General features: G+C 48.6%; 7 protein-coding genes across 10 annotated transcripts in view; 4 read left to right on the plus strand and 3 right to left on the minus strand.

Moving 5' to 3' along the window:
* The window catches only part of LOC125959780 (ER membrane protein complex subunit 2-like), a 1663-nt gene extending 1499 nt beyond the window's left edge, over window positions 1–164 (plus strand). The window contains exon 4 of the mRNA XM_049692717.1: window positions 1–164. This exon is cut by the window's left edge and continues 513 nt beyond it. The gene's annotated coding sequence lies outside the window, so the exon portion shown is untranslated.
* Window positions 119–685, minus strand: LOC125950668 (uncharacterized). The gene is made up of 2 exons (XM_049678861.1): window positions 331–685; window positions 119–265 (listed from the first exon to the last, which is right to left on the minus strand). Exons 1-2 carry the CDS (start codon window positions 550–552, stop codon window positions 119–121), a joined length of 369 nt encoding a protein of 122 aa, XP_049534818.1. The 5' UTR covers window positions 553–685.
* A 942-nt stretch (window positions 686–1627) lies between these two features.
* LOC125959788 (ATP synthase subunit b, mitochondrial) lies at window positions 1628–2922 on the minus strand. The gene is made up of 3 exons (XM_049692726.1): window positions 2788–2922; window positions 2242–2558; window positions 1628–2176 (listed from the first exon to the last, which is right to left on the minus strand). Exons 1-3 carry the CDS (start codon window positions 2813–2815, stop codon window positions 1808–1810), a joined length of 714 nt encoding a protein of 237 aa, XP_049548683.1. The 5' UTR covers window positions 2816–2922; the 3' UTR covers window positions 1628–1807.
* A 224-nt stretch (window positions 2923–3146) lies between these two features.
* On the plus strand, window positions 3147–4337 carry LOC125959792 (small VCP/p97-interacting protein). The gene is made up of 3 exons (XM_049692730.1): window positions 3147–3511; window positions 3583–3750; window positions 3843–4337. The coding sequence occupies exons 1-3, from the start codon at window positions 3449–3451 to the stop codon at window positions 3855–3857; spliced, it is 246 nt and encodes an 81-aa protein (XP_049548687.1). The 5' UTR covers window positions 3147–3448; the 3' UTR covers window positions 3858–4337.
* LOC125959768 (UTP--glucose-1-phosphate uridylyltransferase) lies at window positions 4203–9360 on the plus strand. Of its 2 annotated transcripts, none has more exons than XM_049692704.1 (3): window positions 4203–4453; window positions 7469–8094; window positions 8159–9360. In XM_049692704.1, exons 1-3 carry the CDS (start codon window positions 4430–4432, stop codon window positions 9042–9044), a joined length of 1536 nt encoding a protein of 511 aa, XP_049548661.1. In that variant the 5' UTR covers window positions 4203–4429; the 3' UTR covers window positions 9045–9360. The 2 variants fall into 2 exon arrangements, with proteins under 2 accessions (XP_049548661.1, XP_049548660.1); XM_049692703.1 differs by lacking the exon at window positions 4203–4453 and adding an exon at window positions 5139–5451.
* A 219-nt stretch (window positions 9361–9579) lies between these two features.
* On the plus strand, window positions 9580–14458 carry LOC125959764 (bifunctional 3'-phosphoadenosine 5'-phosphosulfate synthase). Of its 3 annotated transcripts, none has more exons than XM_049692696.1 (4): window positions 9580–9818; window positions 12288–13770; window positions 13850–14001; window positions 14073–14457. In XM_049692696.1, exons 1-4 carry the CDS (start codon window positions 9777–9779, stop codon window positions 14283–14285), a joined length of 1890 nt encoding a protein of 629 aa, XP_049548653.1. In that variant the 5' UTR covers window positions 9580–9776; the 3' UTR covers window positions 14286–14457. The 3 variants fall into 3 exon arrangements, with proteins under 3 accessions (XP_049548653.1, XP_049548652.1, XP_049548654.1); XM_049692695.1 differs by lacking the exon at window positions 9580–9818 and adding an exon at window positions 10666–11360 and having other exon boundaries at window positions 14073–14458; XM_049692697.1 differs by lacking the exon at window positions 9580–9818 and adding an exon at window positions 12067–12198.
* Window positions 14459–14488: 30 nt separating this feature from the next.
* The window catches only part of LOC125959752 (ATP-dependent DNA helicase Q5), a 6929-nt gene continuing 6417 nt past the window's right edge, over window positions 14489–15000 (minus strand). The window contains exon 5 of the mRNA XM_049692675.1: window positions 14489–15000. This exon is cut by the window's right edge and continues 146 nt beyond it. The gene's annotated coding sequence lies outside the window, so the exon portion shown is untranslated.

Raw genomic sequence — 15000 nt, forward strand, 5'->3', positions numbered from 1 at the left:
TTACGTATTGCATTTCGTTTTTTTTAGTTGATCACCACCATCTCAATAAATCGGGAGATACATTTACGGCCCTGCATCTGGTATTGGTCAAGCATCAGGCGGTGTCACCATTGGGCATTTAATAAACGGTTTGATTAGCAAACGATGCTAGGGATGTCGTGTGATTGGGGTTCGTCTGCAGTAGATTGTTAACACCATTAATCTCCCTCGCTTTACTATCGAATTGGATCAAAATCACGATATAGGTAGCGATGTAGCCAATCACCTGTAAAACCAAAAGCACCAACTCAATCAGTCGATTTCCGGAAGTGCACTTACCGAGCGACATACCGAGGCAAAGACTGGCCAATTGACGAAGAAGAGCCCCGTTTTGATGGCAATTGACCGATGATCCAGCTGTTGCGCCAAAGTGAAAAACTGTAAATGGAAGCGGATCAACAATGGCTGCGTGTTAGGCCATTCGATTATAGCCCCCTCCCACCTGATTCTGGACTCGTTCATCTTCCATTTGTCGCAGAAAGGCGTATATCTCCTTGCCAAATCGTTTTGCATCACCGTAAACCAATGCACCGAACAAAATGGCTGGCACCATCGTGGCACTGTTGTAGGTGGTCCAGGAAATCATCAATCGACAAAAGTGGGTCTCTAGCTCACGGTCAACAACGGTCGCTCGGTAGTAGGAAAATAAGCCAAAAATGTTTAAAATGGTGTACGCACAAAGCGACATGGTTAGCTGGACTCCGTAAACGCTGTTTATATGCTGCACAACGGTGGACAGCTCGTAGTGCAGTGTACTAATCTCCATTGCGAGCTTCCTATGTCTAGTAAGATCCTTCCGGTCACCGGTCATGGCTGCTCGTCGACTATTGAGCAACAGCGTGGATAGCAATTTAAGACGACACCAAACGCACAACTCAGCAATGATAAACCAAATCAAAAATATAGTGTACGGTAGGTTGGCGATGTTCATCAATACAATCAGCAGGATTAGTGTGCCATAGTTGAAAATCATGCTACCAAAGTAGATGCCAGTCACATTAAGGAAAATCGTTCCCAAAAGAAGCTCAATGCGCCAAGCGATCACCCAATAGTTCATCTCTTCGCTGTGCAAACGAAAGTCCAATCTTTGCAGAACACTGTCGAACCGTTGCAATCCAACCGACACTTTCCATATACGATTGCGCTGGGAAAACATGTGCGACAGCTTAATTATGGCTCCCCAGGATGAGATACGGAGTATGGCCGGCAAGCCACTATCGAGCAGGGCCGAATTAGTTTTCATCGTCGACGGAATGACGAAGAGAGAAGCGGTCAAAACGGCAATCTCTAGTAAGAAAAAGCTGAGAAACATGAGCCAAAATTGTGCAGTCGCCTGTTTCGGGCAACATATTCGTTCCCAGAACATCATGTCATCTCTCCACATGGTCGGTTTAATTGAAGCCTTTAGCCTCTGTACACAAGAACTCCATACACCCATTTTCACACTTCACGGACAAACGACTAGTGATGATGGACACGACGTGAACCATGCCGTGGACCAGGTTCCGTTACATTATTAACGAGATGAGCGTGTCGATGGATCATCATCATCCTCCTTGCGTTGGGATCAAGATAAGGAATAACCGCGTTCGAATATCGATATCGTTTATTACTTGTACACGCTGCTGTTGCCGCTGCTGTGGGAGCTACATCGATAAACGGCGTCTACCCTCGCGGATAGGTTCCGGTTTCATCAGTTGCACATTCTAACAAATCTTCACACCATGAGCCGCCCGTCCGAAACGGAACGGAAACAAAAGGAAAGCATTTACTTCGATCTGGCAGCCAACGCGCCCAGGTCAGCAATGCACTTGTTCAGGTTTTCCTTCTCCTGGTCGGGCGTGATCGATTTGACCACATTGTTCACGATCCAGTCAACCATGTGCTTCTGCGAGATGCGACGGTCCACGTTTTGGCGTTCGACCTGGTAATCCAGACGCTTCTTCACCTCACGGTAAGCGTTCATGGCACGCTCGCGGTATGCGGCTTCCAGCTGTAGCGCCACATTTTCCTTCTTCGCCTGCATCAGCATCGTCTGACCCTCGGCGCGCCACTGCTCCTTCTTCTCATCCTCGATGGCCTGCGTCAGCTGCAGGATGTTGCTATCGCGGCTTTCCTTCCATTCGTCTTCGATTTTCTAAAGTGAAAGAACGGAAAGATGAATCGGGACCTTGCGCCACGACCACATCGGGGGCCACTTACGTCGACCTCCTTATCGAGGTAGGCGCCCAAGGCCGGACCGAACTTCTTGACGGCAAACACAACCATAATGGCCAGCGAGAGACCGTTGTAGTATTCGTGTTCCATGACGTAGATTTCCTTGGAGCAAAGGTAGGTCAGCATACCGGCACCGAAAACGTACGGACCCGTAACGCCAGTTTTGTTGTAAAAGAAGGTGAACCACTCCTCCGGCAGGAATCCGAGACGAACTTTGCCACCATGCTCCGGGCGCTGCGGACGGTTCGCGGTCTGGCTGGCAGCACCACGGGCCAGGACGAGTGCGGCAGGCTGCTTGGCCGCTGTAAAGTAAAGAAGACCATCTCATACATCCCGCAGACCAAGAGTTCCTTCCAGAGGCTGTTGTTGCACAATCCTCCTCCTCCTCCCACATCTTTTCTCCGCTGTTTTCCGCAAATTTCCGCGGCTTTTGACAGATTTGGCGATTACATAAACGCCGTGCTGGCCGCGGAGGGCCGAAATTATGCTCGGCCGATCAAGGAGACTGCTGCAAATGGATCCTTTACTCACCTGACAAAAGCACCGCCCGGGAAAGCATTTTCGTTCGCTTCAGGAAAATCCTAGACGAGCCGTGGGAAAATCGAAAAAGTTTTTCAGAATCGCTCGCCGAAGCAGGAATTGATGGAGATGGAGGACTTTTGACGTCTACTATCCCGGTAACACGCGGGTTGTAAAAGCGCCGACGAGCCAACAATAGAAAGAGACGAAAGATTCAGGATCGTAAAAATCAGATTACGCTGATTAAGAAACTATCTGCATCTTGCTAAACTAACTAAATTAAACTCACCGTAGAGTAGTTATTATCGCAAAATTACCGTGAATGAAGAGGGTTTGAAAAATATTTTAAACTGTCCAAGACCAGTAAGCGACTTCTAAACCCCCATCTCGACCCTTACTCCACCCGAATTAGTGTCCCAAAAATACAAACAAAAATCAAACTCTTCGGAAATTCTGAACCAGATTTTTTTAAATTCTAGACCTCAGCATGTGCTAATATTCCTTTAACTACGTTAAATGCAGTCTAATGGTTTATAGAAAATAGATCCTGGTGGATTTTTGTGGAAAGTTGGGCTGAATGTTTGCATGACCGAAATCCCACAAGTGCTTCAGCGAACCCAAAAAGGGTTTTATTTTCGGTTCCTTCCGGCTAGCTTGAAACCGCTGCAACATCATGGGTTTATGTTCTTCCTGCTTCGGGGGATCGTCGGAAGAAGAACTGATTTCACCGGATATTGTAAGTAAATATCGAGATCCTTGACTTGGAGAGCGCACTTTCACCGAGGTAATTTGCTTCATCTTCCTCAGGAAACACGAAGACAACAGCAGCGTGAAGCCGCGGAACGACGGAGAATCGAACAGGAATCCCGCGGGATCAAGGATCCGGAGAAGGTGCGTCGGCAGCAGCAAAGGGCCCAGGATCTGGAAAGGCGCGAACAAGAAGCGGCCCGCATGGGCAACCAGCCCACCTTGAAGGTAGGCACGGCCTCGGCCGAATTTGTTGTTTTAATTCGTTATTAATTCTTTCGCATTTCTAATGCTTCGGCTTTTCTTTTGCGTATTTTCAGTGGCAGCAAGATTGAAGGACGACTTGTTGGCTCCTTAAAATGCGTGTGAATCTAAACGAAGCATTCTCTCCGTTCTGTTATGTCTGTCTGTTATGTTTTTATTAGTTTGTGTTCTGTAATAAATGAAAATCTTTCCAAAATTTTGTTGGAATTCGTATCAATTCTTCCAAAAATTCGTCTCCCTTATCCGTGGGGTTCACTGATAAGCCACCGTTCCTCCGTCCCCCACCCTCTTTCGCTGAGTGTGTGTGTTTGTATTCCCTCCCCCCACCCGCCACCCACAAGCGAGATGTCAAAAGACGAGATCTTTTTTTGTCGCCGCGGATTCAGTTTTTTGTGCGGGCCCCGGACGAGCGCTAGACGGTGAAGAAATCTGTGCAGAAGTGTGTTCGAGAGAAAAGTGTATCAATCCACCCCCGACAGATAGCCCCAAATTATCCCGTGGAGCTATTTGCTCAAGTGTTTCCGAGGCCAGTGTTGTGTGCATTCGAACAGCGCCCAATTTCACCCCATCTTCCCTTCCGTGCAGATTGTTTCTCTTGGTGCCGGTCGCGAACGGAATAGAGCCGCACTAGAGCGATTATAAAATGCTGAATATTCCTAGCGAAAAGGTAAGCTCTGATAAGATAAGGGACCGCTAGATGAGCTCTCATTATTGTTTTGCGAGTGTACGGGAAAATGATACGGAACGCGGAGCGTAGTAGTAATACTGATGACCTTAACCAACCTTGGGACACTACTTCAAACACCACACCCTCCCTACCCTGCCTACCCTTCCTACGACGGATGATCCGTAATAAATATGATATCAGTTTTCTCCGTTTTGTAATTGGCCATTTATAACGTACGGTGTAAATTGTTATGGCCTGGAGCCTTCTCGGGGCTCTTGTACAAACTACATCCACCAGCCGTTAAACGGTCGGAAAGGGTACTGGTTTATGTAACGACTTATACTACAAGGAGGAGTCTCTCAAGTTTGTTTGATTCAATTCCAATTCTGCTGGATTGCTGTAAAGACCTAGGTCATATTTACAAACAAGTGGACCCGCAGTTCTACAACTACTCTAGAACAGGCGCCATTCAAAACGATAGCGCAGCTGAGCCCCGGGAGGAGGTGGCCTGCAAACGAATGAGGAGGCCACATGTTTGGGAGAGGGTTTTGATTAGTTACACAGCCGTTTGCGTCTGCTAACAGAACCGATGGTGTGTTATCATCCTACCCGTGGCAAGTGGTGCTCGTCGTCGACGTCGTTGTCGTCGTCGTATCATCATCATATGTACGAGATTTGGCTTTGGCGCTTACTGGAAGTACACGCTGTCCCGTACGCGCCAGTTCCGTTCCGACTAAGGGCCAGACCGGTACAGCAAAACCGCAGGCCTGGCACTCGATTCCGGCCAGATACGACCAACGAACCTCGCGATAGCACGAGATCCAGCGCACGTTCCAGTGATCCACGTTCTTGTCTACCTGCGTGTCGCGTTACGTTTCGCTTAAGTGGCCGTTATTAACGGTATAGGAGCATAAGCCCAATTGACCCCCCGGGAATTGTCGCTGAACCGAAATAGGGAGTCCACCAGAATGACCGGCGCCATCGATTTACTGCTGAGCGTGAGTATCGGTGAAGAGATCGCGGAACTGTCTCGTTGGTCGCGAACTAACGAGCGATGGGACCAAATTGCAAGCAATAGAATCGCACGGCGTTGTGGCACATTGTTGTTTGAAGAACAAATGAAAGTCACACGATGAATCGGGCTGCTGGCGTCCTGGCGTCAGATAAGACTCAGCCACTTACGCCTCTACCGCCACACGGCACCTCCCTAATCTTGTAGAGCAGGGAAATGTGTAAAAAACGCTTACAAATAATCTCGGACTTTTATAAATATTGTCAGCGAATGAGCGAGATGCAGCTTCCAATAGAATGCCATACGGTTTTTGAATAGGAGATCTATACTTAGATTTACCTCCACGTGACTGCAATATTCGGCAAGGGTGGAGGAGGAGAAGTTTATCAGCCCACAACATTACGATTGCCGTAATCGGATCTCTGATTGAATCGTTGCGATTAATGATGGTTTACTATTTTGTTTGTCGTTGTCCTTGCCATGACGGATGGACACGTAGTAGATTATGGGCATCGGAGCGCATGCTTAGGCACGTGAGACTACGAGGGATAGCACAGTACTCTGGTGTGGTCAACGTGCTGAATGTGAAATATTTGCAAAATCATCCTCTTGATAATAGTGCACATTGCTTGCTATTCTTTACACTAGAGTATGTGGGAATAAGCGTCTCGTAAAATCGTCAACCGACACAAAATATGTCGATGAATTTGCTAAACCAAATGGCAAAGCCATTTTCAAACCGCAACCAGCAAGATTGAAAGGGAGGAGACCTATTCAAATTCCCCATTCAGTCCGTTGGCATCATTAATCATGAGTTTTTGACGAGACAGAATGAATAATTGTCACGTTCTTAAAACCGGATACCGAATCTGGAAAAGTAAGTTTTTTTATTACATTAATCCGTCACTTTTGGTTAAAACCCGTTTTTAGTTAGGCACTAGAACTCTCCGATTCTTGTTGTGTTAGGTTAAGAACGCCAGCGAACAGTGGAACCATCGATAACATTCTACAAAATCATTTCATTCTGCATTACGCAGGCAGATCAAGTGAGATCATAGACGGAGAAGGGGAAGTCGATAAACGTTTAAATAAGACCGCAGCTCCCCCTATCAGTTCAGTTGGCTTAGAGATCTTGCGTTGGTTCCACGCGTGTGTTCTATTCCATTCTGTTCTGGCTTCCGGCGAGCAGAACGTCGCGATCGCGGATGCTGGAAAATCTTTAGCTTCGGTAGAGGCCAGCTAGAACCACTACTGTGAACGTGTAAAGCAGAGAACCGTCTGTGCGATGTTGGTGGGACTTCAGAACTCGTGCGTCGTGCTAGACACCAAGGCGGACAGCATAGCTAATGGAGGGAAGACGCATTTTAAAATGCTGAATTCGTGTTCCGGTGCCGGCGAGGTGGCGGAGGTGGAGGAGGTGCGTTGAAAGGCCGGTACAGATGAGATTGAATGATGGGAAACATATCTGTTTATCGTTGCGTAATAACATGAAGGTCTTTTGTCCGCTGCATCACCTTCTCTGCACCTGACCTTTTTTTTTTGAAGGTTTTAACAAGTTGCACGCGGTTCTATTGCCATTATCGATCGTCAGGTCTGAGCTAGTGTATGCTCGAGCTGCATTGACGATCGTTTGCTATCTACGACTTTAATCTGGATCATCGACTGCTGTTGGTGCCATGTGGTGAAGTGACCCAAAGTGGGCAAAATATTGCCGCAGTTTGAACAAAACTACCGGCAATGACTAGCGCGCGCTAGAAGTTAATAGCGTTTCACGTACGCAAACCGGATACTTTGGAGTTCAATGGGCTTAGATGACATTCAAAATTAGCCTTGTTCAAGGCCATAACGTTGCGTGGACATAATGATGACCTAGAGACAATGAATAGATTCAGGGGGAGGAAGCTTTGTGGGATCGTTACATGCTTGCAGTTTAGAGTGGCTCTTGACGCAGTCTTAATTTAAATACGAATTCTACTATTCAATGCTCTATTTCCGTATTACAGGTGCGCGGACACCAACGTGTCCCATCGGATACGAAGGAGTTCCATGAAGCTACCAAACGCGATGCCTTGATGCGCCTGAAGAAGGATCTGGACAACTTACTAGAGACGGTGGAGGACTCGAAGCGAACTGGCGTGCAGAAGGAGATGTGCGGTTTTGAGGCGTTGTACCATCGGTTTCTGCAAGAGGATGGTCCTTCGGTGGAATGGGATCGCATTGATAAGCTGCCCGAGGATGCGGTGAAGGATTATTCCACGATGAAATGCCCCCAGGAAACGCACATTCGTGATATGCTGGAGAAGTTGGTGGTGGTTAAGCTGAACGGTGGTCTCGGTACATCGATGGGCTGCCACGGTCCAAAGAGTGTGATTCCGGTGCGCAACGATTTAACGTTCCTCGATCTAACCGTCCAGCAGATTGAACATCTGAACAAAACTTACAACGCCAACGTTCCGCTCGTGCTGATGAACTCGTTCAACACGGACGAGGATACGGAGAAAGTAATCCGCAAGTACAAGGGCTTTAAGGTTCAGATCTATACGTTCAACCAAAGCTGCTATCCGCGTATCAGTCGCGACTCGTTGTTGCCCATTGCGAAAGACTTTTCCATCGAAAATGACATCGACGCGTGAGTTCCACCATTTCGGGCGAGCGCAAACTATAGATACTGACGCACCATTGCTTCATTACAGATGGTACCCTCCTGGCCACGGTGATTTCTACCAATCGTTCCAGAACTCGGGATTGCTACGGAAATTCATTGAAGAAGGGCGAGAGTACTGTTTCCTGTCCAACATCGACAATCTCGGAGCGACGGTTGATATCAAAATCTTGAACCGTCTCATCGGCGACGATCGGCAGGGCGACAAGCCGATCGAGTTTGTCATGGAAGTAACGGACAAAACCCGGGCCGACGTAAAAGGTGGCACGCTGATCCACTACGAGAACAAACTGCGGTTGCTGGAAATCGCTCAGGTGCCCAAGGAGCACGTGGATGACTTCAAGTCGGTGAAAACGTTCAAATTTTTCAATACCAACAACATCTGGGCGCGCCTGGAATCGATCGAGCGTGTGCTGAACGCGAAAACCATGAACATGGAAATAATCGTGAACAACAAGACGCTTGATAATGGAATGCGCGTAATCCAGTTGGAGACGGCAGTCGGTGCAGCGATGAAGTGCTTCGATGGCGGTATTGGTATCAATGTGCCACGGTCGCGCTTTTTGCCCGTGAAGAAAACCTCCGATCTGCTCCTGGTCATGTCCAACCTGTACAGTCTGAAGTACGGTTCGCTTGTGATGTCGCCACAGCGTATGTTCCCGACGACGCCGCTCGTAAAGCTGGGCGATAATCATTTCAGCAAGGTGAAAGAGTTCCTTAGCCGGTTTGCCAATATTCCGGATTTGATTGAGCTCGACCATTTGACCGTTTCCGGGGACGTGACGTTCGGCCGGGGAGTTTCGTTGCGTGGCACAGTCATCATCATCGCCAACCATGGAGACCGAATTGATATTCCCGCGGGGGCCATTCTAGAAAACAAAATCGTATCCGGTAACATGCGTATTCTGGATCACTAAGTACAGCACGAGCTTGTCGGGCAAGATACTCGCGAAGCGATTGTCGAAGGGGTGAGTGATAGCAAAGGCGTAGCTGGGAAAGTTCCACAAGACGGATGTGAAGCTCTCGTGTTTGATTTGTTAAGGTTATTGAGTGTACGTAACGTGTGCTGTGGTTCGATCACTTCATCGTAGCCCTTGGGTGGCTTTTTAGTTTATGGTTCCGATGCGCACAGCAGGATAAGCAATGATATTTTAGAAGAAAAAGGAAAGATTGAAATTTGCTATACAGCATATCGTTACAAGTTGTGAATAATAAAATACAGATATGGGTTAACTAATCAAGTAACTGGACACGAGTTCATCTTTGTTCGGAGTATTTTCAAGCAACTTTCTCCGTTCATCAGAGAAAATTCTCTTCAACGGGTTTTTCAAATTGAGTGTTTTTGGGGCCATCGAGTTTAGAGCGACGAATTGAGTTGAGACTACAGCTGTCAAATGCCGTGTTTACAAACCTCCCTCCCCCAACCACCCACCCACTTTTGGTTTTTTATGCAGCCCCAACACCGGTTTCGTGGTCCTGCCGCTCGCAAATGATCTAGCTGGCCCCAATCCCCCCGATTCCAGGCGATCCCCGATTGGCCAAGGTGCGGCCTGCGTGTGTGACCAGTTCGCAGTAATTGGTGTTACTAACAGTGATTGTGTGCGGACTCTCCCACCAGTTTCCACAGTCCCGGAAAACGTCGATCGATCATGAGTGGAGAGCCAGAAAAATCCCTGAAAAAACAGAAAACAGTAAGTACTACAAACCCCTCTCTTCCTTCCACTGCTATACTCGGGTAGTACCACTTAGTAGAACGGAGAGAGCCGTGCATGATCGAGAACAAGTGTGGTGGAAAACCCCACTCTGACCTACTTTCGCCCGAAGATGATCATGATTCCAGCACCATATAATTGTGCTAACACGTGATCGAGGCACTATTTAACCCCGAACATTCCGTGCGCTCACTCCATCTGATTCGGACATCATCAAATTGAATGCAGAAGCATATGGTACGCACAGCCAGCCAGCCAGTCCCGTCAGATAAGCGCAGTCTAATCATCATGAAGACGAACAAAGGGTTCTCTGAAGTCCCCGTCCGAAGACAGGCCACTTTTGTTTGAATGGGCGAGATAGCAGTATCATAGCAGCAATATATATGGCTTTCGGTCAGCAATTATGCCGAAAGATGAAACGCAAGAATCACTTGATAATGGATCCGGTTCTAAGTTCGGGCACAAGTGCGCCGGTGGTGTATGGTTCTAGCGCCACAACCGGTTTGCGGTACACTTTATTACGTGTATCGTACGTACACGAAGACGTTTGAAGAAATTGCATGAACTAGCATAATCACACCCGCCCCGAACGTTGCACGCTCATTACGCTGCTCAGTAATCGTAAAAGTACAAGCGGCAGCACTTTAATGCGCCTCCCCGTCTACTGCTAATACGGAAATGCTGGCGTAGGCAGCACCAATAGGGCTCATAGGTTTGCTCCATGTGGTATAGACTTCGGTGGCGCCACAATCGCGCGACAAACGATCGCTCCAGTTGGTGGATTCGATAAATAGGCCTTACAGTCAACACAGGCGACTCAGTCGTATGACGCCGTACCGAGTGCCACGTTTCAATTACGTGTTTTTATCAGTGAACGGGGTTTTCAGGTTCTACAGTTTTCAAAACATTTGACCATATTTTCCAAATCGCATCATCAACTGTTGAGAGTGGCAACGGCGTTCAAACCCGAGAATCCCCTCCGATTGATAACAACATCGGCAATCTGGGGGAAAGTCGTTAGTTTACTTATACGCGTCGGATGGGGCGCGAACTTTCTCTCTACGCTGGTCGCCACGCTTCGAGCCAAAGGCGCTCGCAGTAAGTTCCCGGCAGTTGTGCGCTAAGCAACGATTTGGTGGCCGCTGGAGGCGTTTCACAGCCTCCTCATCCTCTAAGCAGTTGTGCGCGTACTCTCGACGTGGTTTTCGTGAACTAAAGCCTACTATTGTGCGACACACGTTTCCTTGTTTGTTGGCACTGTCCGTACTGTAACGTTGATTGTGTGGTTGCAACTCAAAGGCCTCGGGTGCAGCAAAGTGCGTCAGCAAATCCATCAGCATCGTCAACAGCAACATCATGTTCGTCAAGCGTAGAAAGGTGGCCAATTTCAACAATAACTCGTTTTTGGGTAATTCAAACTATGAACCCAACCGCAACGTCATAAATGGTGCACACGTGGTTCCTGAGAAGGTATTCCGCTGCGGAAAGCACAAGGATTGCAACGGAAATGTATCGGAAGAGGTAAGGCCACTGCTGCTGTAACGAAACCGGCAAATTTGTTTGAGAGGAACCTTGTCAACTTTCACTCCTTATGCAAATGAAAGGAGAGATTTCCTCTTGAACCCGCCTCTTTACAATCTGACGATCCTTTGGGAAGGGAATGGATGAAATGTTAAAAGTCATCTCCAGCTTCAAACTGCGCGCTGCGGTCATCAACCACGCGATCGCAGTGGTGTGGGGTTGGCGTTGAAGTTGAAGCTGAGGCTGGGATTACGGCATAATTGTTGTGGCGTGAATTGGGGGGAGCGTCACGAGTAGGTATGCCATCATGGGCTGTATGCGATGCGGTTATGCGCTCACACAAGGGATCAACCCGGTGTGTTGGTTATGTAAAACATCATCGATGGTCAATGAACTTCTCTTTCGTTCGTCTCCTCTTTTTGTCTTCTGGATGTAACGACCCACAAAACGGTGCCCTGAGGTATGATCATGACAAATGATAACAGAAAGGAAAGGAAGGAAAGTAGTTGCAGTTTATGATTACTATCACTGACCGGGCTGCTTGTTTAACACAACAGACTACGCCTTGTGTCCACAAAGATCTCCTTTCTAGCTAGAAGCTAGAAGCCCTACTCACACTCTGTGGGGGTGTGCAAAATGATTTGTAGCATAGACGATGCAGTGACGGTTACGGGCAAACGTTTAGCACTTATCTCAACTGAGCTTATTATAGCCTGGAAAATACAGTGCAATCGTGTATTTAAGGTCGACACACAAGGAAGTCGTTTGTCAATCGTAGTGTGCCTTGGGCGCGATCGTCATCGCCATCGCCGTCATTATGGACCTAGAAGTGCAGGAGGTTTGCGAATTTAATAAGCGGCGACCGGGCATTCGGATCAGTGTCTAACTCATTTCTTTTGATTTTTTTGCGTGTTTTCCCTTATCCAGTGCCTTCAGGTGGCGACAAACGTGACGGAGCAGAAGCATAACGTGTCGCGTGAGGTTCGCGGTCAAAACCTGGGGCTATGTCGTGGTTTCCGTGGCTGTACGGTATGGTTGACGGGATTGAGCGGTGCCGGCAAGACATCGATCGCGTTCGAGTTGGAAGCGTACCTTGTCTCGAAGGGTATTCCAGCGTACGGCCTGGATGGGGACAACATTCGCACGGGGCTGAACAAGAACCTGGGCTTCTCGCAGGTCGATCGTGAAGAGAACATACGTCGCGTGGCGGAGGTAGCCAAACTTTTCGCCGACAGTGGCGTCGTGTCGATCTGCAGCTTCGTGTCACCGTTTGCCGAGGATCGCGAGATGGCACGCAAGATTCATAAGGATATGGATTTAAAATTTTTCGAAATCTACATCGACACACCGCTGGAAGTTTGCGAAACGCGTGACGTCAAGGGTCTGTACAAGAAGGCACGCCAGGGTGTCATTCAGGGATTCACCGGCGTCACGCAGGCTTACGAAGCACCTGAGGCTCCGGATCTGCGAGTCAGCACCGAAGGATTGACGGTGCGCGAATCGACACTTAAGCTGATCAAGCTGCTCGAGGATGAAGCGATCATACCAAAGTTTCTCAAAGAAGATGCCCCGTTACCGGAGCTGTTCGTGCCGGACACGCTGAAAGCAGCACTCGAAACGGAAGCCAAAACGTTACCGTCACTGACGATAGGCACGGTGGAGCTCCAGTGGTTGCAGATTCTGGCCGAAGGGTGGGCCTACCCGTTGAAGGGCTTTATGCGTGAGCAAGAGTATCTGCAGGCGTTGCACTTTAACTGTTTGCTCAGTGACGATGAGACGCTGCGTGTCAATCAGTCCGTACCGATAGTGCTGTCTGCCACCGAAGCCGATAAGCAGCGATTGGAAGGGGTCAGCGCCCTGGCACTGCACTACGAGGGACGCATCGTGGCTGTCCTGCGTAAACCGGAATTTTTCGCGCAACGCAAGGAGGAACGCTGTGCGCGTCAGTTCGGTACAACCAACCGCGATCATCCGTACATTCGCATGATCTACGACTCGGGTGACTATCTCGTCGGTGGTGAGATAGAGGCACTGGAGCGAATCCGCTGGAACGATGGGCTCGACAGCTACCGGCTAACGCCGAACGAGTTGCGCCAGAGGTTCCGCGAAATTAAGGCCGACGCAGTGTTCGCCTTTCAGCTGCGCAATCCCATCCACAATGGACACGCGCTGCTGATGAGTGACTGTCGGCGGCAGTTGCTGGAGCGCGGATTCAAGAATCCCGTACTGCTGCTGCATCCACTGGGTGGCTGGACGAAGGATGACGATGTGCCACTGCCGGTGCGAATGGCACAGCACCAGGCGGTGCTGGATTCGGGTGTTCTCGATCGTGAGCACACGGTGCTTGCCATCTTTCCTTCACCGATGATGTACGCCGGTCCAACCGAAGTGCAGTGGCACGCTAAAGCTCGTAAGTGATCGGTAGTCCCCTATCCCTACGCCGCATCAACACAATTGGACCCTTATCTGAATTCTCTCTGAATCGCCAGGCATGAATGCGGGAGCGAATCATTATATTGTTGGACGGGATCCAGCCGGGATGCCACACCCGGATAAGAGCGTTTATCCAGATGGCAACTTGTACGAGGGAACGCATGGTGCACGAGTTCTCAAGATGGCACCAGGATTGGATAGCATAGAGGTAAGCCAATGCTCCGTTCCCGTAACCTCTACACGATGCCTAATTCCTTTGCCACTTCCTTCTGCTTACAGATCCTTCCATTCCGAGTGGCAGCGTATGATAAGTCTACATCGCAGATGGCCTTCTTCGATCCGGCTCGCAAGGCCGACTTTGATTTCATTTCCGGGACGCGCATGCGAACACTGGCACGTAACGGGGAAAATCCGCCGAATGGATTTATGGAACCGAAAGCTTGGCAAATACTGGCCGAGTACTATCAGTCCCTACAGAAAGGCCAACAGTAAACGCATTGGCATTTATCAGCACCCGCGTCCGAGGGAGACGAGTTTTTGTTTATTAATCATGTGGCATTTGATGTTTTCATGTGTTTTTTTGATTTCATTTTAAATCATATTTTACACTGCTTCCTGTGCAAATGGTACTGCACAACACGTGGTCAACAATGATATAAATATGTTACTTTGAAAAAAAAAAAAAAGTTTTATATTGTTTTATTCATCCGTCAATGGAAAGCTGACCATTTTCTCTTCCATAGGCGATCGGGTTGTTTTTCTATTTTTCTCTCAATGTATTTCTTTATTCACAAAAGTCTTCGCTGGCGTTAGCCATTGCGTACGCATAAGTATCGCAGTGTGGCGGCCACGCGCACCGAAGCGAGCAAACGGTAGAAGGTAGGGCGATTGAAGATGGTCCCTAGGGTGGGGGGGACCATCGTCACGGCTTTATAATACACCAGTTCAATACCGGTTCTTTGTTCCGAACCATAAACCTAACACACTGGCATTCATCGGACTGAACGTAACTACTATGCACTAGTGTGAGGGGGGGGGAAGGGAGAGAACTTTAATCTGGGGGGAGTCCCCGCATCGGGTTTCCGCATCATTATGTACACCGCTTGTACCACTTGTAACTTAATGCAATGAATAACACTGATCACTAACGATACTCTCGTTCGCCGCTTCGTAATCTCGGCGTCCTGTTGCTACCCTTGGAACCTTC

The sequence above is a fragment of the Anopheles darlingi genome, chromosome 2 (genome assembly GCF_943734745.1).
Source record: "Anopheles darlingi chromosome 2, idAnoDarlMG_H_01, whole genome shotgun sequence".
NCBI classification, from domain to species: Eukaryota; Metazoa; Arthropoda; class Insecta; order Diptera; family Culicidae; genus Anopheles; species Anopheles darlingi.